Source organism: Pelodiscus sinensis, chromosome 3 (assembly GCF_049634645.1).
Source record: "Pelodiscus sinensis isolate JC-2024 chromosome 3, ASM4963464v1, whole genome shotgun sequence".
Lineage (NCBI taxonomy): Eukaryota > Metazoa > Chordata > Testudines > Trionychidae > Pelodiscus > Pelodiscus sinensis.
Genome location: NC_134713.1, coordinates 75,680,599 through 75,703,244, shown reverse-complemented (window position 1 = coordinate 75,703,244; position 22,646 = coordinate 75,680,599). Strand labels below are relative to the sequence as shown.

General features: G+C 39.4%; 1 protein-coding gene across 7 annotated transcripts in view; it reads left to right on the top strand.

The window, feature by feature from the left end:
- ATG5 (autophagy related 5) overlaps positions 1-20,827 on the top strand; it is a 121,057-nt gene extending 100,230 nt beyond the window's left edge. For 3 of the 7 annotated variants that reach the window (XM_025182321.2, XM_006118471.4, XM_075923949.1), the window contains exon 8: positions 19,161-20,827. In XM_025182321.2, coding sequence (XP_025038106.1) covers positions 19,161-19,300 — 140 coding nt within the window. In that variant the 3' untranslated portion in view covers positions 19,301-20,827. Of the gene's footprint in view, positions 1-2,085; positions 2,168-19,160 lie in introns of all 7 variants that reach the window. The other 4 variants (XM_014571188.3, XM_075923952.1, XM_025182322.2 and 1 more) reach the window with 3 other exon arrangements.
- Positions 20,828-22,646: the final 1,819 nt, after the last annotated feature.

The window sequence follows — 22,646 nt, the reverse complement described above, 5'->3', positions numbered from 1 at the left end:
TAAAGGTGCATAAGGTGAAATGTTTTTCCCACCTTGTTTCCCTCACATGAAACACTGGGAAGACTGTATAAAGTGATACTTACATTTCCACACGTTAAATCAATTTTTTTACCAAGAGATGGTAGCACAACTCAAGTGGAACCATTTTATTCCACTTCCCTGGCAAAGAACTTCAGATCAGATATAAAAGGATAATTAATGTTGGTATTTTTAAAAGACAATAATAAATGTAAGGAGACTAAAGGTTGTAGTTCTTTGTTTCATTATGATATAGAAGGAGAGAGTGTGTTGACGATACAAACCTAGGACTTAAACACATAGTGATAATGAGCTAACAAACACAGTAAGAAAAGTCAGGGAGGGCATTTGAAAGATAAATAGATTTTAGTTTTGACTGATATTTGATAGTTTTCTCCAGTGTGAAAGACACCCCTTAATATACAGTTATTTTTTAGTTTTTATAGAGGCTTATAAGCTATGGTTGAGTTTCTGGCTTTATCAAAACTTCCATTTTAGAGTTTCAAACTAGAAGCAGCAGGAAAGACCAATCCTTTCATTGGTATAATAAAAGAAGTGAAATATTTGGCAGAGGAACAGACTGAAATTGCATTTAAATTAAGAACAGATTATATTTTCAGTAGATAGTAGGATAGTTGCATGTTACTTCTATATGTCTTGTCGTTAAGCATGGATGAATGGCAAAAAGCTAAGTATTTAAAATGCAGTTTTTTCTTTCCTGGTTACTTATTCTTTGGCCTAAAATGCTCTATGTACCTCCTGTCTACTGAAAAATATCCAGGTACAACAGAGATATTCTTGCCAGTATATACTGTCACAATTCTAATCTGAGGGCATTTTTTTATTCTAAAAGCTACCACTAACAAGAAATGATACAATGATCTTTCCAAATGCCTTATATTAAAAAGAGAGTATTACAGGAAAGGGTCAGAAGATTCCTGCAAGTTACAGGTCTGTCGTTACTCCTCCCCATGACATAGTAATTCTAATACAATTACATGAATTAAATGAACTGTATCAACTTTCAGAGAAAGAAAATGCTGGCTTTCATTCAGCTTAATAATCTACTTCTAGTGTTAAAATTCCTAGCAATAAGATGAGCTTTTTCATCTTGCAGGAAATCTTCTCTTTTTTGGGTCCTTCATTTACAGCAGTCATCACCTAGAAAAGTAACTTACAGGAAATATGTAAATGTTATATTTAGCAGTAAAATAGGCTTTGTGAAGAAGAAATTCCTACTCAGAACTGTATGATGAAGGGTCACATTTGAAATGTGGAGAAAGGCTTAGTCCTTTTTACTTTAAATGAAACTTAAAGTCCTTCCCACACTACATCCCATACAAGTAATTGGAGGCTTATCATGACCAGGCCTCACTGAAACATAAAATCTCATAAGCCTGTGTAGGAATATTTCAGAAGTATGTGATTGTGCACAAGATAACAGAAAAACTGAGAGATCAGGGACTTAGAATAGGGTGACGCAGAGAACCCCCTTGACAGGTCTTAGGAAACTTGTTTGATTCTGAGCTAAAAATGGTATTGTCAGCTAGTCAGTATGACTTCTTATTGTCCAGTCTTGTGCTTATTCTATTTGTTTGTCAGAGGGCAAATGACACTCTTCAGGCACATCAAAATCTGCCAAGCCTCATCTTAGCACAGAAGTGTTAGCTATTTCATAGTTTAGTTTCATTCGAAATGAGAACAAAAATCTAAAATTTTGAAATTCTACGTGAAAGGGCCACTGCAACCTTCACTTTGGGGGAGTCTGCCTGGTGACTGCATAGGACACCTTGGCTCCCAAAGGGACTTTATCGGAATCAAACTATCTTCTGGGAGCAGGCAACAGTCCTATAAAGCTTGCAGAGGAAAAGATGCCAAAGCTTAGAGTGTGATCTGGGAATTGTGGCTCAACAAAGTTTTGGAGATGGAGTCTACCAGGTGAAAGATAGTTTAATGTATCTATAAAGTGGGATGCAACCCTTGATGTTGACCCTCATACTTCCATTTTTACAGTCCTCCTTTTTCTCTTTTTCTACTGCTCTCCTTCTCTTTCTGCATATCCTGCAGATCCTCTAAATGTCATAGGAAGTTATCCCCTTATGCTAAGAAATCAACAAAAGAAGGGAGAATCCTGGAAAAAGAGATAATGGTAGGTAGAGCAGGTAACACCCTCAAAATTACCATGAAATAGATTAATCCTCTAAGCATAGCTTTTATTATTTCTCACTCTGTTCTAAACCTAAGATCTAGCAGAATTTTCTAACTCTGATCACTATCACTCTGTTAAGTGTCTAAGTTTATTAATAGCTTATCCATTCATTTTTGTGGAAATTTTTTCCTCCTTTCCTTAACAGGCCTCTCGCATGATTGCCTTGCACTCTGAAGTCTGTTTCTGTGAAAATGGCTAGATGCTTCTCTTTATATCAAAGCTCAGGTCTAAAGCAGTCATTGAGTATGCTTCCTAGAGCTAATGACTCCTAATATTACTCTAAAATATTATTTTTTTAATTTGATTTATAATCCTGTTACCTTTTGCATACCGAAGTGCCTACTCCAAGACTTAAGTGAACTAAGTTTGATCATTTTTATATGTATTTTTCCTCCTGTTTTTTGCTCCGATGTGACAAAAACATTGCTGTTTGAATGCTTTAAGTGAACTGCTTTATTTTTAGGATACCTATCACAAACCTATCATCTGATTCAGTTCGTCTATTATCTACTAACTTAAAAGCTGATTTTTTTCGGAGGCTTAAAAGAAGAGTATGGGCCAATGTGAGGGTTACAATGAAAACTCATTTGAAACCTTAAGTATGGAAAAGCTACCTTATATCTCTCCATACACTCTTTCTCAGGAATAACTGCAACATTTTTTCATTGCAGAGCTCTGTAAATATTTTCAGGCGGTAGCAGTATAAAAATAGAAAATGATATTTGAAGTGTGTGTGCAAACTGTATTATGTATTCCTTAAGGCATTTATTTCCCAATAAGTTCAGGCCCGGAAGAAGTTAATGTAAGTATTTTAGAAAGGGTTTGTAATTCTCTGATAAACAGCACTCCCCTTCTGTTTGTGATCACAGGATGAAAGCTCTCTAAGCTTGTATATGTACATTTTTACTGCTACATCATGTAGTGTGCTCTTAAGATTGAGATCTCATTCCCCAGGAAGCATTTCTGTCTAAGATTAATTGCCCTTTTAAAATCCGTGTTTGATGTATTCCTTTGGCTATATCCTGACTTAGTTTAACCCTCTTTGACCTGACCTCACTGACTATTACCGCCATGGCTGAGGCAGAAATCCTTCAGCATGATGTATGCAGTACAGACTTCAGCCTGTGGTTTTCACATCAATGGATTCAATTAACTGGATTTTTACAAAGGTTAAAGAATTTGTCAGTCACAGAACAAAACTCAACAAACTATCTTAGGTTAATTGAGTAGCTCATCCCTATTTACTGTCCTGTTTTGCTTGTCAATTTAAGAACTTGTTAAAAAACCTAGAACAGTAACACAATGCAGCAAAAATGGCAAATGAGTTTATATCCTTCCCCCCTCCCCACAGTTAAATATGAAAATATACAAACATGACATGGTAACCATTAAACTTTTTCTCTGTATAAATTTCCCATCACCTTGCAGGCAAATGTTTTTAACTTATTACTGTAATTACTTTTGAATGTCATGCTCTGAGAAGTGTATTAACCCTTGAAGATAAACTTGCCAGCTTATTCTACTTTGATGAAAACAAGTAAATCTGTTATCATTTGCTGTATTTTCACTTAGCTGGCAATACAAGTAATTGATCCAGTTTTCCATCTTACAAATGGTCATCTTTAAAATGGACATTGTTACTTGTTTAGCTGAAAAGTACATCATAAAATACATCCATTAGAGTTAAAGCATACTTGCATCTATGATTTTAAATGTGGTGATTTAACAAATATTAAGCAAAAATATAATTGGCATTTAAAATAAAGTTCTTACCAGCAGTCCTGGAGTGTGACACATTTGTGTGTATGTGTGTGTGTGAGAGAGAAAATGTGTAAGAGAGAGAGAGTGGGGAGAGGATATGTGTTTCATCTGTGTGTTTTTTGTATACATGTTCATAAAGAATATTTGATAGCATGATCGTGTGAGAGGTTTTATTGCTTTGAGTTTGTTTGGGCTAACCCATACTGTTGAAAATGATGAAGCCATATTTGTTCTTGCAAACTAATGCTAATAAAACCTTACCATGTGATCTCTTCTTTGTTCTGTCTATACCAGCATTTATGCAAAAGTTGTTTTTAAACATATTTTGGTTTAAATGAATCTGGATATTTAGTTCCCCAGCTGTGTATTCATGAGGTCAGCCGTTCAACTTTCAGAAAAACAAAAATTGTATAAATTACAAATTTGACAGCTCTAAAGAGACTTTTAAATATCTAAACTTTTTTTTTCCAAATGATGTTGTAGTTCATGTATGTTCTGTTCAGGCGAGAAACAAATAGGTTCAAACCCACTGTAATGGTTTGGGGGAGATTCCTAGATATCTAGAGTATAAATCTTCCATTTCTGGTTTTGATGTTTTACAAAATGCTGGACCATTTTGTCAGTGGTTCAGGACTAATAGCTAAGGCAGGAAAAGGTTAGGGGAGAGATACGTACTTATGAGAGAAGGGATCTAAGAAAATATTTTTATGAATACTTAAAAAACATTCTAAAAAAATTCTAAAAAGTGTGTGCATGAAGTTGTGTGGCTGGCCGTTGTGGTATGGGTGGTGTCTTGGGCTTAACAGATAGGAGTTCTAAAACATTTATTTAATTTCTAAACATTTTAAACAGTTAATTTTGGTTTGGATTTTGCATTGTTATTGCGGGTTAACTTCCATGGTAGCAAGCCATACTAAAAATTGTAGTAAACACCAGGTATAAAGTTAAAGCATTCTTAACAAGCCTCCCTACTTTCGAGCCTGAGAAGGTAAATGAGTAGTCCTCCCCTACAGAAGGCCCTGTATCAGCTAGTATGTTATGATCTTCAAAAGATTGCTCTGGTCAGTAGAGCTGATGCCAGAAGAGACAGTTTGATCGCTCCTAATAATGGGGAGTCCGGTATTGAAGTGACACAATAGGTCTTTCAACACCATATAGGATTTTAAATATTTTGTTGCTGAGGATAGATAATTAGGTGGCATTGATACCAGAGTAGATGATACCAGTGATAACATCAGTACTGAGGGCCTCAGTGCCAAGAGGTTGGTACCAGTTGATTTAAGGGTTCTGAAGGAGCTGATCCTGAGACACTGTGTTTAGTACTAAATGAACCTTTTTTGGTGCTTGTACTACTCTTTTCCTCTGAAGTGCAAATGACTTTATTTCAAACTGAAAGGGAGTCAGAAGCTGATATTGGTGGGGTTTTTTTGTGTGTGGGGGGGGGCAAGATGGTGTTGGACATAGGAAAGGATGCTCAGAGGGATTCTGCTCCCTGGTATCTTCCCCTTTGGTCACCTGCCCCTGATACCTATCGATGTACTTAGTCTTCTTGAGCCCTGCAGGGGATGTACCACACTAGAAGACCAATGTTTGCTTCCCAGTCCAGGGTTAGATCCTCTTCTCTACTTCACAAGGTAGCTTTATTAGTCTTTATCACCATCAAAACAACAGATCTGATTTCTTGATAGGGAACAGCTTGCAAATTCTTTTGCATCTTCCCATTATATCCTTTTAATTTGGGAATAATTTTGAATTTTATTGGGCTGATCAGTGGAGCACAATCACTGAACCACTGAGCCCTGTAAATCATGAAATGGGCTATTCCATTAGTTTGAGACCCCTCCCATACACCTTCCCCATCCCTTTTTTGGAACCTTATCTCCTGAGAGCATCCTACATCAGTAGGTATAATCACTTCTGAATCTCAAAACAGTTGATCAGGTTCCTCAAGGGTACAGGAAAACTATCTGAATTCATTACTTTATGATTCCCACAAAGACTGTTGGTGCCTTATACTGAATGAGAGATAAATGAACACCTTCAAGTTCAGGATAGTGATTATGGCCCAATAATTCCAATCAAACATCTGAACAACTGGTTTGCAGCTCTTAAACTCTAGGATGCTTTCATATAGCAGTTCACCCTACTCAGAGAATGTATTGGAGGTTTCAGTTGGGCTATACCCACTAATAGTATAAGCATATTAATAGCATCATGGGAACTTTGAAAATGCCTCAGAAAATAAAAAGGCCACTTATTTCTACATTTGGATCATTGTATAAATATTATTAATACACATTGTGTCAGAAGTCCTGTCATTAAATTAATAGAAAGTCTGCAAAAGATGTCATTGGCCCCCTCCATTGTGATGAAAAAATTGTGGTGATTTATGTCTCTATACTAGGATGAGTAGTCCAGGTAAACAACTTTAAAACACAAGGTATGTGGGAGCAGGACGTAGTATAAATGTCCTGGAGCTAAGAGCCATTTGTTCAATGCTCAGCTTTTCTCCAGCTTCTAAAATGACTGTCAAATCATATTGTGAAAGAAAACCCTACAGTCAGGTTTTTATAAATAAGCAAGGGAAAGCAACATCCACACTGCCAGAAGGCTGCAAATCTGTGGAACTTTTGTATCCACCAGAAAATTATTGTGAGTGGTACCACCTGTGAGAATTACAGAATGTTTAGGTAGAGCTCTTCAGCAGACAATTTAGAGTGATTATGAGTGGCCGATAAATGACAACAGAATGCCGGATAGGTTTCTGAAGTGGTGTCATCAATCCAAACACTTCTTGGCTGCCAGAGAAAACAAGAAGAGTTGAATATTCTGCTCCAGAATCTGGAATTGCTCTCCAATGCCACTATGATGACATGGTACCCAGGCCTGATTACTTTCACCTTCCAGTTCCGTTAATTCCACGTTTTTCAGAAAGTTCAGTCAGGACTCTGCCAAAATTATCATAATAGCGCCAATGTGACTGGAATTAAAGAATCTGTCCTTCCAGCTTCCAATATAGTTGCTGCTTCTACCAGATGTGATATAACAGAGATGTGATCAAATCCTCCATATGAAATCATGTTTCCTGCATCTCACAGTATGGATGCTTGCCGGCTGATTTCTGTGGACACATGGTCATCTGACATACAAAACGTAAGTCACAGTACAAAAAGTTGTTCTTTGAATGTTGTTCACCTCAGTTCTAGCCAGGTGTGCGCACCCTGCATGCATGACTATTGGAAACTTTTCTCTTAGGAGCTCTCGTTGGGTTAGCTAGGGACCCCCCCCTAGAGTGGCATCTCCATGGCGTTCAGTGTGTGACTCTGCCGACTCCCCTCTCCCCGCCACCCTCTTCAGTTCCTCCTTACCCTCTGTGACAGCATTGGAACAGTATTCATCTTAGCAAGTGACCCCTTAGTTCGTTATTAGTTATAGTTCTGTTTTAGTTGTTATGGTAGATAGTAGTTAGATACTCAGAGGACGTCAGGGTTTCCCCTCAAACCTATTTTTTCCCTAGTGGTGAAGTGTACCACAAGCCCATGGCTTCAAAATTGCAACACATGTAAAAAACCTAAGCCTGTAAGTGACCCTCTCCCCACAACACTTGATTAAAGTGTCTCAAAGAGGTACAGCAGACCAAAAAGTGCAGAATCTGCAAGACTTTTCAGCCAAGAACCATGAAGGAACATGACTTCAGACTTTGACTTTGACTTTTACTGTGGAGGCTGCTGTTCGGCCTTAATCTATAGCAGAAAGATGGGATCCAACACATAGTATGTTCATTTGGTTTGCTTCAACATCTGTCTCAGACACAGTGCCAAGGAAAGACTCTAGGATGAAAAACTCTCATCATCGGTGCTCCCCAGCATCACAACTATACTCAGCGGCCCAAGACCATTCAACTTCCTCAGTGCCACACAGGAAAAACAAAAGGGTCAGAAAGGGGCACCATCCATCTGACATACAGATATTTCCTGAAGTTTGTTGTCAACCACAAGTGCCACCAGTCCACAGTGCTTCCATTCAGTCTCTTGATTGCCCCCTTCATATTTACCAAGTGCATGTTGATAGCAGTAGCCTTTCTTGACAAGAGGCAGGTACAGGTGTATCTTTACCTCTATGACTGGTTGCTTTGGGGGCACTCCAGGGAGGAGGTGGAGCGCCAAGTCCTGTTGGTCAGAGTCATCTTCCAGAAACTGGGGGTCATCCTCAACATGGACGAATTGAAGTTGTCGCCAACCCAAAGAATAGAAATCATTGGGTCAGTGCTCAACTCAGTACAGACAAGTAATACTCTTGGAGTCCAGATGCCAAGCAATGACAGACATCATTATGACAGTCTCTCATGAGTTACCTGACCACTATGGCAAAGGGTGGTCTGAGTCTCCGGGACCACATGGCAGCCAGCACATATGTAGTCAGGCATACCAGGCTGAGGCTAAGACCTCTCCAAACATGGTTTGCCTCAATCTGTCATCCGAGTCGAGACAGATTGGACATGGTAGTGCCAGTATCAGTCCTAGGATCCCTTTGCTGATGGTTAGACTCTCGCACAGTCCATAAAAGTGTCCCATTTCAGTTCCCTTCAACCTGCCATGGTCCTAGTAACGGACACATCCACACTGGGTCTGGAGGTCCCACTTAGAAATGGTAAGAAAAAATGTTGTAACATTTACAAACTTCATGCCTGCTAACAGGGGGAGGGAGGGAGAGGGGCAAAAGGGGTAGTTGTCCGAGGACTGGTGATTCAAAGAAACCCAAGGCTCTGGCTGCCACTGCTGCTGTAGAATCTGTGGCTGAAGCCCTGGGCCCCTTTGAATTGCTGCTGCAGCGTCACTCTATGGGGGGCAGGGAAGGAGTGCACTGTGGTCCAGGAGGTGCAGAGGGCTGGGTGTCCTCTGCTCCACCCCTTCTGTCCTTGGCCCCACCCCTTTCAGAACAGGAGCTGCCTTCCACCCCTCCCCACACACCTCTCGCCCCAAAGCCTGCCACAGTTGGCCTGCTGACAAAACTACATATTTTTCCTTAACCACAGTCTTAAAAAGGGTTGAAAAAATGTCAGCCTGAGGCAGACCTAGAATGGAAAATTTCTACTTGAATGATTAGCATTTGTTAAAGTTATAAGCCACTGAAAATAGAGGTTTATCATGTAAAGTGCTATAGTTAAGATCCACTTAACCAGAGATGAATAAAGAGAATGGTTTTCAGGACTGTGATGTCTTACAATAAGAGATTGAAAATAGTTCATTTGTTAATGGTGATCTAGCTTACAAAATTGCAATTGTAGCGTTGTTAGCCAATGGCAGTTTATAATAGGTGGATTCAGATAAGCCATGCTCAGTCCTTATTTACCCATCTGATTGGATATGTAGATGTCTGAAGTAAGTATTGATTGGCTTGTGTATTCGATTAATGCCTATTACTTCAGTGTTGATGTTTTGAGGGAGGAAAGGAGATGGAATAGGGTTGACAGCTATTACCTCCAAATACTGTCTGAAACAAGTCTCTGCCTGCTGTCTCACTAACATTGTAAAATGTTGTGATCTCATGCACAATATTTTCTGTGTAAAATCACACTGAATCATTTTTCATGAAACATTTATTACTTTCTAATACTTATTTTGTAATATACTTTCCATTTTCCTCCATAGTTCATATTCTTGCATTAAAATTTATTTTAAAAATTCTAATTATTTCAGTACGAACAGTCCTGTGGCACCTTAGAGACTATAGATATAGATATAGATCATGAACTTTCGTGGGCATATGTATCATGAGTTTTCATGGGCAAAACTTACTTCTTCAAATGGTCAGATGATCTTGAGTGCAGGAAAAAAAGGGGGACCCTCTGAATGTGAAGGGAGAGGGACCAAACAAAAAAAAGTGCCTATCATTTGTAGTCCCGGTGCTAATGAGGCTAATTGAGTGGGTTAGAAGTATCCCATACTTAGCTTTTGATGTAAATAGGGTGTTGAATATAAGGAAAGTTGGTTTTATAATATACTAGCTGGAGTTATCCAGAGTTGCTCGGGAAACCGGAGGAACAAAATGTAGAAAAACAGTAGTCCATTATCTTTTTTTAGAATGGTAGAAAAGTTGCACTGATTTCTATAGGGCTTAAATATAGGTCCGCGTTATCCCCAGGAAGGGGGGGGTGCCACCCCGGGTGGAGGGGAGGTTACACTCGGGAGGGGTGCCCCACCTTGTGCCCAGAACTGCAGGTGCCATGGAAGGCAGGGTGGGTGCCCAAGCCATTCTGTGCCTGGGGGTCGGGGCACTGTGTGCCGAGGGGCGGGAGGGGAGGAGGATTGCTTATGTAACCTCGTGGGCAGGAGTGGGTGAGTTCCGGTAGGTGCTGGGGGCCGCAGGTGGCAGGCCTGGGACCTAGAGTGGGCGGGAAGGCCCTGCAGCGCAGCATGGTGGGATACTTTTTTATTTGTACTGCTTGAGCTTGAGCCTGATCGGGTCCAAAAGTACCTCAAAACCTTCTCCTGGATGAAAGGTTATCCCATGAAAAGTTTGGTTGCAGTAGCTCTTATAGTGTCCAAGTTATTAGCGTACAAACTTACAAACATTCTCCTTTATATAATTAAATTAACTAGTTCAAGTCTTTGTTCAAGGGAGACAGTGTCAAATTTGCATTTGAAGGTCAATTCTGCACATTCTCTCTCTGTAGTTGGCTTGTGAAATTCCTTTGTAGAAAAATTACTACTTTTAAATCCATTTATGAGTGCCCAGGCAAGTTGAAATGTTCTACAGGTTTCTGTATGTTTCCAATTCTAATATCTGTTTTGTGTCCATTAATCCTTTTTCGTAGAGACTGTCCATTTTGGCCAATATACACAGCAGAGGGCCATTGCTGGCACTTGATGGCATATATCACATTAGAGGATGTGCAATTGTATGAGCCTCTGATGTTGTGGCCTATGTGGTTAGGTCCTGTGATAGTGTCACCAGAATAGATGTGTAGACAAAGTTGGCAACGGGGTTTATTGCAGGGGTAGGTTCCTGAGTGTGTGGGTCTAAGATGTGATGTGTGAATTTGCTTCAGGTTAGGTGATTGTCTGTAGGTAAGTTCTCCCAAGGCCTGAAAGAGTGTGAGAGATTGTTTTCCAGGATAGGTCACATAGCTGAGCCGCTAGGGCTAGACTATGGCATTTTTCTGAAAAAAGCTATGCAAAATGCGCTCTGCATTTTGCATAGCTTTTTCCGGGGTGGGTGGGTTCAGAAGAGGCTTTTCCGCCATTTGGCCCCGTCTAGATGGGGCCAAATAGCGGAAAAGCCTCCTCTTTTGGCAGAGCCCTTATGCCTCATGAAACGAGGTATACAGGGCTCCCCAAAAGAGGGTGTTTGATCTTCCATGAAAAAAAGTGGAAAAGCAAACATGTTCCTTGGACATGATAAAGTTTTTGTGGGATACCTCTGGTATCCTGCAAAAACCCCGTAGTCTAGACATAGCCTAGGTGTCCCGTGGCATCATTGAGGATTACCCACAACTATTTCCAATTTGGGGACAATTTATATCTTCAAGTCAGTGGTACTGCTATGGGCTATGCTATGGGTTTTTAAGGTCAGGCTTGACAAAACCCTGGCTAGAATGATTTATTTTGGGTTATGACTGCTTTGGGCTGAGTGCTGGACTAGATGACCTCCTGAGGTCTCTTCTAATTTTAATCCTCAACTGGGTGTATCCTGCCCCGAGACTACATCAAGAGTGGGGCTTCTTGGCCTCTTTCAACTTCCTCCATGGTCCCTACTCTCTGTGGTGTCTGTTATGCTTAAAAGAAGCACATGGGATCTTTTTCAGGCGGATAAGGCAACATGCCATATTTATTGATAATATAACAAAATAGCGCGCACACGTTCTGCTAATGGAATAGTTACCAGTCTGTTACTCGACCCAATTTATCGGCCAGATAATTTGAGTACGAGGGAGAAGCCAGGTCCAGACTGATGCTCCATAGTTGTAGCAGGACAGAACCTGAAGAACCATACAAAACATCCCATCCTTTATAGGATTTTCTTTCCATGCAAGTCTGTGCATTTTGCCTTGTCAAGCCTTAGTCATTCAGCATCACAATCAGTCTTTCTGTGACATATGTTTATCCTGAGGTTGTTCTCACAGTCATCTGATATCAGTATGCTGATGACCCCTCCAGGGTGTTGTCTTCTGACAAAGCTTGTTATTGGTTCCTTATCAAGGGGTGCTTGCCACTAACTTCAAGGTTCATCAATCTGCCCCGGTCCAATCTGCGTCTTTAGTATGCTTTAGCTTAGTTGATAATTATTTGGTGCTTCTGAGTCTCAGGCCCTTCCTCTGACCATTTGGGCATGCAGTGGCCTTTACAGTTATCTCTCCTAAAACATTCTCTCTCTCTCATGCGAACAATATACAGGCAGTCCCCGGGTTACATGGATCCGACTTACATCAGATCCCTACTTACAAACGGGGTGAGGCAACCCCACACTAGCTGCTTCCCCCCAGCAGACCAGGGAGACGCGGAGCGGCTTTTCTCAGCAGACACCTCAGCTTGAGAATAAAGGACTTGAGGGAAGTGAGGTGTGGGAGAATAAAACTGAGCTCTGGAGAAATGTTTGGCTAGAGTTTCCCCTACAATATGTACCAGTTCTGACTTACATACAAATTCAACTTAAGAACAAACCTACAGTCCCTATCTTGTACGTAACCCGGGGACTGCCTGTATTTACACATTGTAGCAAAGAGCAAAGAGTACTTCTAGTCACTTTAACAAAATTACAGTCTTTCAACATTAAACTTCTTTCTATCTATTACAAGGCTTAACAACACTATGCATTACAATATTCCATCCCTTCGCTTTAACATCAGAACATGCTAACATCAAACAGAGCTGGAGCTAACTTAACAAAGCTGCTTGGTCTGTCTGAGGCCTACATCTTGTGTTTAAGTTTAATCCAAACCTTATGCTATATAACACATTCATTTTAACTAACTAACTTATTACCTACAAAATTACAAGGCTACATGTCTAGCAGCAAGTGTGTGGTTGTTCATGTGCAATAAGGCTGTCATGGGCTGAGTTCCTTTCTGCAACAGCTCCCTCAGCTGGATCACCACAGTCCACCCACTAACAATCTGTATCTCTCTGCTCCTGCATGCATAGGGGAGGGAGATGTACAGCCCTGCAGCAAACATTATTTTTGTTCTCAATGTTGCCCCTGTGCTGAGTACATGATTACTAGGGGAAATGCAGCAGGGTCAGCTTTTCCAGGGTACCCTGCAAAATAGGCCTTTGCTTCTGTGAAAGTAAGAATCTCCATAACTAGTCCTAGTCTAAACCGATAGGGCCTCCAGTAGCAGAGTAGTTTACCATGGAGAGTGACATGGATTTTCCAAATTCTTTCCTTTGCAATAGTCGACTGATGCTGCATGACCCCGACCACTCCAGGCTAAAAGGAGTGAAGAGTAGAAATTGCATGCACCATCTGAAGGAGCATCTCCTAACACTCTGAGTCTAAAATGTCTAGCAAGTGGTAATGGAGTGCCTAGCAGTACCACTAGCGGTAAGAAAACCATTTTGATGCAGGCAAGTATGTGGTAGACATTGGTTCTAGGTGTTACTTCGACCACGATCAGAACAAGTCAGAATAATGCCAATAAGATGAGGGCTAGTGCTCCGTGTGTAACACCACTTAGTGCTTCTACAGTAAGTCAATCAAGAAGCAGTTTTGCTGAAAAACATAGAGCATCTTTTTCAGTGTGGAGAGAAGATTAAAACCAGCGTAACATACTTGTAAGCTTGCTATTGATACAAGCTAAGGCAAAAAGTTTGTATGATAATCTGAAGAGAGACCAAAGTGAAAGATCAGACAGGGACTTTCACAAAAAGTCAGAAATGGTTTGATCAGTTCAAGAGGTGCTTCCACCTATATAACATCAAGATGTCTGGTGAGGTGGCTAGTGCTCATACTACAGCAGCTAAAAAAAAAAACCCCTCTCAAGAAAATAATTGAGGAAGGTGGCTATTCTCCTTAATCAGTCTTCAGTATTGATGAAATGGGTCTTGATTGAAAGAGGATGCCTGAGCAGACTTACATTTCCTGAGAGGAGAAGACAGCACCTGGATTTAAAGCCGCTAAAGACCACCTAACCTTTCCTCTGGATGGTAATGCGTCTGGAGACATGAAGATGAAACTACTGGCAGTGTACCAATGTAGAACACCAAACGCTCTCAAGGGATTTTCAAAGGAACATCTTCCAGTCATTTGGAGATCCAATAAGAAGGCCTGGATACATGGAGCTTCTTTTTCAGAATGGTTGATTCTGTGCCATCCCTACATGGAACGAATACTGTGCCTAGGAAAATCTTGATTTCAAGATGTTACTGCTTATTGATAATGCACTGGCTCATCCAGTCAACCTGGACAACCTGTGTGAAAATGTCAAAGTTGTCTTTCTCCCACCTCACACCAAATCACTCATCCAATCCATGAGCCAAGGAGCCATTACTGTATTTAAGGTGTCTTATTTATGCTGTACTTTTGACCAGCTCATCAAAGGCACCAATGGTGAAGGCATACCCACAAATAAGCAATTTTGGTGGTGTGATGATATCCTGAAGTTCATCAATAACATTGATGAGCCTTGTACTGAAGTTACACAGGCATGTATGAATGGGGTGAGGTGGTGTCAGGGGGAAGTTGTGGCCTGGATGTGTCAATGATTTATATTAGGATTAAAAGATACTGTTCCTGCTATGAAGATATATTTGGCTTGGCCAAGAAAGTGGGTTTTGATGAGGTGGAAGAAACAGATGTTGCATAACTTCTGGAGTCACACGGAGAAGAGCTAACCAATGAGTATCTGAGACAACTATAGGTAATGAGAGCAATGGAAGAAAACCAAAAAGTAAAAGAACCACCTAACCATTGAAATTTGACTGCCAGTGTTTTTCTGAGGCTTTCCAAATGATTGACACCATCTTGCAAATTCTTAGCGATGACGATCCTAACAGGGAACACAACTCCAAAGTGATTAGGGGAGTTGGTCATCTAATGACTTGCTATAAAGAAATTTACTAAGGAAAGCAAAACAATCTCAAGAGGAGCAGCCAGGAGACCCACTGTCTTCTACCCTCTGACTCTACCACCTCAACCGAGTTTCACAATCATCATTGGAGAGTATAGTATTACAATGCTTGTTAAAACTGTTTAAAACTTATATCTCTATTAAAATGCTTGTTTAAAGTCAATTACAACTTATATTATTTATGATATAATGGCTTTTGTCTGGTAACAAAAAATTTTGTTGGAACCTAACCTCTCCTCCATTTACATTAAGTCCTGTGGAAAAATTAGATTTGTTTAACATAATTTCACTCAGTCACTTTTTTTAGGAACGCAACTATAGCATTAAGAGTGGAGTTACTGTATTATGAATTAGTTTTAATAGATGTGTGTCAAGAGGGAGAACTGTGTGTTTTACCTGCCCTAATTTTTCTTGGTTCAATCAAGTCAGATAATCTATAATTTCATCATCACTAGAATCATACACACAAAGATAATAAGACTGACAGCTATGTAAATAGACGTTATAGTTAAATACTTGAAGATATTTGTATTGTATCATAGAGAATTTATATGAAAAAATCAGGTTATTTTGCCGATATTTTCTGGCATTTACTTTTTATTGCAGGTTGCACCTCTGAAATTTAGCACTCTCTGGTACAGCAGGATCACGGGATGCTCCTGGACCAGAGAGCCTACGAGCCTAATGGCGAGAGGTCCAGCAGCCCGGCTAGGGCTGGAAGCAGTGGGACCAGAGGAACCCCATAGAAGTGCTAGGACCAGGGCCATAGAACCCCGTCTGGCATCCTGTGGCAGTGTGGGGCCGGGGAACCCCAGCTGCTTTCAGTAGCATGGGGTTGGGGGCCAAAGATGCCCAACAGCATTTAGCAGTGTGGGGCCAGGGAACCTTAGCCTCCCGCACAGAGGGGGCCAATGGCAAAGACGCCAAGCCACCCGCAGCAGCGTGGAGCCAGAGTCTAGAGAACCCCAGCCACCTGTGGCAGTGTGGAACTGGGGAAACCTGTCCATCCGCAGCAGCACGAGGCCAGTGCCATGGGCTGGAGAATTCTGGTTGCCCATGGCAGCCCAGAGGTGGGAGGCCACGGCTCGGGGCAGGTAGCAAGGGACACCTTCTCTGGGTCCTGCAAATTCTACCATTTGGGGCTAGTCAGGTCCTGACAGTGACAAACCAGGGAAGTCCAACCGGTATTGCAAACCTGTCAAAACTATTTTCCTCGCTATCCTGTGCTGCTTAATGCTTCAACAAAAATATGTTTCTCTTTAAATCTGAGCATAACAAATTGTGTTATACTTCGATTAAGAGGAAAATATGAAGTGGTAGCCCTTATTTCTGTTTGTTTGGGGAAAAAGAGAAGGAAAACCTGATCTTATAAACAGTGATTGACCTTAAGTATAAAGTAACACCCTGTTCAACAAAAATATGTTTCTCTTTAAATCTGAGCATAACAAATTGTGTTATACTTCGATTAAGAGGAAAATATGAAGTGGTAGCCCTTATTTCTGTTTGTTTGGGGAAAAAGAGAAGGAAAACCTGATCTTATAAACAGTGATTGACCTTAAGTATAAAGTATATTTAAAGTAATGCTAGTATAAAAGGTCCCCTTTGAATATTCAGCTAAGCGTTCTTGTAATAATAACCGCATAGCAGTGAGTCCTGCACTATTTCAGTTATATCATTTATTTTGATGACTGTGAAATGTTACCATGATCAAATATCTTGGAACAATGTAGGTTTATGGTTTGTGGAATGAAGTCTTATGTTCCCATTATGAATTTTTCACTCAAGCCAAATGCATTTGCTCCTCAAGCATGGATCGCTCAAGTTGTACCAATGTGTCAAAGTCCTAGACACATCCCAAACACCTCAGGGTAAATAACACATAATTTAGAATAAGGTGGAGTTTTTTCATAAAAATAATTTTGTTATAAAATAATTTCTTCGGGAAGGTAGCTAGCCAAAAGGCTATTATAATGAAGCTGTATTTTGAAAGTTGTAAAAATACTCCAATATTTGTTAAGAAACATCTATTTTAACCATTTTAAAAGCATCCCGCCTTCCTATTGTAAACATATGGTTTGTGCAAGGTACAATATATTTTGTACTACTGTAGATTGATGACAGCTTGAAAAATATTTAAAAACATCAAAAGTCTGTTTATCTGAATGATAATTTCTTATTTTAAAATGGTAACACTCCCATTTTATGGCCTTTCCACATAAAGCCCCAAATCTGCAAACATTTATGCAAATAAGTAGCTCTATTGAATTCAGTGGGACTGCTTGCAGACATGTTCATTTATAGAATCAAGGCCTAAGGTTAAAATCAAACTAGTAAGGAATGTATATAATCAAGGTTTTTATAGGATGGCTTCTCTGTAGGTGGACAAGTCTTTTATTTTTGTAAACACTGAACTATTTTACCCAAAATGGGATATATATATAATACCGTGTAGGTAAATGTGGTACTTTGGGCAAAAATCATTGTCTAATAGTTCAAGAAACCATGTTAATTTCATGATAGCAATAACCAGGTTCAGGCATAGCTGTTGCTTACATGATTTGAAAGTGAGGCCAGAGATGCCTATGCAAACTAACTGTCAGAACATGTCATGACAGGGTTGTCAAGGCTTTATCCTGGTTACAGAACGCACTTAAGATCCTGTCTAAGCTATGTTTTAGGAACAATGTTGTAACCAGCCTTTAGTGTGACAGCCAGCAATTTTGCCTTCATTTTTTAGATTCAGATATTGTAGATACATTTTGTGGTGGCACAATCTGTAGCCCACTCTATGGGGGAAATAGGAGGTTTGGTATAGGGAAAGCGATGACATTTATTTACAATGAGTGCAGATTTCTCTATGGTAGATTCCTGTAAGAATGTATCATGTGGCATCTAAACATTAAAAGGTCACTGGTTTCTTTTCTTTAACCATCTTTTGAAGCAGATCTCAAATTATCTTATTACTTCTTTTCAAGACTCAAATAATCTGTCAAACTTTTAAAAACTACTGTGGCCATCAGATCATTGTTATTAAAAGGATCAGACTTTTTTCATCCTTCAAGACAAGTACAGGCAGTCCCCGGGTTACGTGCAAGATAGGGACTGTAGGTTTGTTCTTAAGTTGAATTTGTATGTAAGTCGGAACTGGTACATATTGTAGGGGAAACTCTAGCCAAACATTTCTCCAGAGCTCAGTTTTATTCTCCCACACCTCACTTCCCTCGGTCCTTTATTCTCAAGCTGAGGTGTCTGCTGAGAAAAGCCGCTCTGCGTCTCCCTGGTCTGCTGGGGGGGGGGGGGGCACTAGCTTTCTGTCTCCCTGGTCTGCTGGGGGGAAGCAGCTAGTGCGGGGTTGCCTCACCCCGTTTGTAAGTAGGGATCTGATGTAAGTCGGATCCATGTAACCCGGGGACTGCCTGTATAAGTAAAGAGAATGGAAATATTATTAGATTGTATCCCTTTTGAACTAGAAATCACTTGCTAATATAGTTATTCCAATAGCTAAAACTAAGTGAGAAAAAAGTTAATGTTCCAAGTAACTCTTAATAATACTGCTATAGTCTTTGAGTAATTCTTATTAAAAATAAATGCACTCCAGGAATGTTCCAATTGTTTGAAATGTATTTAGTGACTTGTGTATGTTACTTCTGGTTCAGTAGGAAACCCTATTAAAGTATGAAAAAATTAGTTTAACTATAAACTTGGGGGCTCACGTTACTTGGTTCTGATAGCTATACTTTTCTTAACTATAGCAAGACGTCATATGAGCATATTTTTAAGTATGATATCTGTAGCTTGGGAAAGTGGAAGTATTTTTATAATTTTATTAAGAACAAATCATTACTGTAGGAGAGAGCTGTAAGTAATAGACACTTTCATTGTTTCACTGTAACAGAAGTTCTCAGAATTTATTTTAACTCAGTTTCTGTTTTATATAATGCAAACTGCAGTTTCAACTTTCTCCATGTCAGTATTTCCTGTTATTCATTCAGTTTAATGTGTAGTAGCATTAATTGCTTTATTGCTGCAATGACCTTCAGCATAAATTAAATTTAAAGCTGTTGTAAACTGTGAAATATTGATTAGTGGTCTTTTTCTTTCCAGTAGATGGAGAAAAGAAGAATCAAGTGATGGTTCATGGAATTGAGCCATTGCTTGAGACACCAGTCCAGTGGCTAAGTGAACATATGAGCTATCCTGATAATTTTCTTCACATTAGTATTATTCCTCAACCTACAGATTGAAGAATCAACTGTATCAGATATAAGGATTATCCTCAGGCTGGATTTACCAGGGCATGTCAACCTTTTTCTTGTGTCAGGCGTGGTGGAGGCAACCTGACCAGAAAAACCTCACTGCTTCAAGCCAAACAGGAAAAAAAGATCCCATCACTAGATAAGGACAATTGGGCTGGTCTTAGTTTGCATCACCACTGCTTTTCTCCACTGCCGTCATTAAACTTCAGTTGTGACATGAAAGACTTTACAGGACCATTGAAAGTCTGCTGTTCTCTTGTAAAATATAATGAAGCTGAAACTATTAGCCTGAAGAGCAAATGGAAATATGTGCCACTTGATTTGTATTTCTGATTAACAAATAAACAAGGGTTTTTCCTAACATGACAATGTTTCAGCTTTGGTTAGAGTGGAAACATTGGTTTAATTTTTTTAGAAAATTAGACATCAGGAGAAATAATATTAATAACTTCTAGTAACTTTTTGTAAAAGATCAAATTAAAGTAATCCATCTTAATAGGAATGTCATATGTTTACAGTATGTTAATTGGTATGAAAACTGTCTTTAACTTTGATAACAAGCAGTGAGAATTTTTTAAATAAAACCTGTGCGCATATTTTGCCATTTAAAAGCATTCACAACTTAGTCACAAGTGTTTTTGATTTATATGCAGTTGGTCCCTGAATATACCCTGGTGTATGTATGTTTATCATTCAAACTACTCTTCAGTAGAATAGTAATGGTGTAGGATAATTTGCCCAGATCTGTTGTGGCATTCTTCTGATAATTTAAAAATGTTTAAGAATGTTGCAGATTCTCATACCATTCTCTGTATTCCCATAGGCTTTAAATTGTTTAAATCATAATATTATAAAGACATTTTGAATATTGGAAAATTCAACTTTTTCTGAACTAGTTCTCATGGTGAATTCAATTTCCTGATGTGGTCCGAGGGCAATCAGCACATAAGATACAATTTTTTTTTATTTTATTGCAATAGATTTTGCTTAATTTACCAAATAGGCTACTAGAACTCATGCTCCAATTTTTTAAAATGTTTATTGCATTTCATCATTGAAGTTGCTACTGTAATCCTGCCTTTTTTCAATTTTATTTTCTGTTGCATTCAACGTGTGATGAACCTGGCTCTGTCTGCCATTCTTGAATGCAGCAGACAAGAGGACAGTATGTTCTAAGCATATTGTTATATAAATATTTTCATAAAGATACAAGTACCCATGACAGCATATGATCCTATATATTTTTGTTAGTCTCTAAGATGCCACAGGACTACTTGTTGTTTTTAAAATTACAGACTAACCTGGTTATCCATCTGAGACTTTTTTCCCATAAAGAAACAGTTATTTTCTCAGAAGAGAGAGAAGATTTGAAGGTATTACTGAAATTTTGACTTGCAAATGTCCATACTGCTCTTCACCCTTTCCCTCCTTCCCTTTGTGGGAGCATTTACCTATATATGAGGGAATAAACCAAACTCCTACACAAAGAGAGAAGAGAAACAACAATGACCTGAAGTGAAGATGAGGACAGAAAAACTATAAAACACTAAAGGAATAGTCAGTATGACCAAGAGTAAAATAGAAGCAAACAGGAGTTTGTATAACTCTGTATATAAATGAGGAAATATAATTAAGAAAAGTCAAGGAGGGAAAGGAAAGTGAAATAACTACATTCTTAATCTGTGGATTTGTAGGGATTTAAAATACTGAAAAAATATGTTGACCTGTGTTTTATTCTGAATGAATATATAGTTCACTTATGGGTGGATAAAAATAATAAATGGTATTAAATCACTACCGATGGTTATACTAGGCATATAATAGGTTAACCGGTTACCTGGCAAGCAATAGGCTTATCTGCCTGGTTTCCCCAGTAACCAGTTAACTGGCCTGGCTGGAGCAGGCCCCTGCCCACAACTATGGCAGGCTGGGTGGAAGCAGCCCGACAGCTGTGGCAGGCCTGACTATCTGGACTCCACCCACGGCCCCAGAAGGCGGGAGCAACCCCATGTCCGCAATGGGCAGGGCCACAGCAGTCCCCCACCTGTAGTGGAGGTGAGCCAGAGCAGGCTTCCAGTAACAGCCAGCCAAGCTGGAGCATCTGCCCATCCGTGATGCTGTGGTTAACCAGTTAAACATTGTTTAACCTCTTAACTATTTTAGTGTTTTTTTTTTACATCCCTAGTTTACACATGTTTTGTTTATATGACACCAACATTTTAAATATCTCGCTCTCTTCTTATTCACTAGTAAGTCAGGCCTCTAAAAGCTGTTATGGAATACAAAATAATTTGTTTGTCTTTGATATGTTGTTTCTTTTCATTTTAACTATTTCAACTTTACAGTTTATTAAAAATTAAAATAAAGTTTGAGTCTCTTTATTTTTCAGTAAAGTTAATTGTATTTAAAAAGGTTTGAGATTATAGGATAAAAGGGGAAAGACATTTGCAAGTGTAGCACATGTGGTTTAGTTGTCTTATTACATATAGTACTGGTGAAGTCATATATGAAACAAAAGATTTACATCACAAGAATGAAAGAGATATTTTATCTTCGTCTAAATACGGGAGTGTTTCTGAAAGATTTTTATGTCCATTGTATTTGTATCTGAATATTGTCAGATCTGATATGAACAGAAAAATGTATTGAAGTCTAATTAGGGATGTGAACGTGTACCTGTTTACATGATTAACCAATGATCCTGGGCTCATCGATTAATCCTAATGGTTACATGCAATGCCCCTTCCTCCCCCCCGCCCCCAGCTGCCTCTGTATCAGAAGGGAGGGAGGGAGGGAAGTGGGAGCTGGTGCATATGGAGTGCTGGCTTTTAAGCCTGTTCCCATAGAGCCACCTGCTTCTCTCCCCACACTGCCTCCTGGCTGGTCCCCGGGTGTAAACATGTAGCTGCTGTAAAATTCAGCAATTATATGTTTACAAAAATAAACACATTTTAACATCCCTAGGTCTAATTTAAGTGTTGCTTTTATAACTCTTCAGAAAACAAACTCACTCTAAACTAGTTAAAATCACAAGTAGTATTTCTATTCTTCCCATAATGTATGTAGTCTATTCACAAAATGAATTCTTAGGGCTTGTGAAAAGTGCCATTTCCACAGGTACCCTTAGAAACTTGAGGGCTGGTTTACACTAATCTAAGACAAATAGTTACGCTAGTCCAGTTACAATACTGGATATGGAGTATAAATGTGGACAGGAGAGCCCTCCCATTAACTTATCATGCCTTCACAAGACCCACTAAATCAACACTGCTACATCTATGGCAGTGGTGCCGATTTAGCCGGCAGTGTATCTGCAGCACAGGTAAAGCATGTT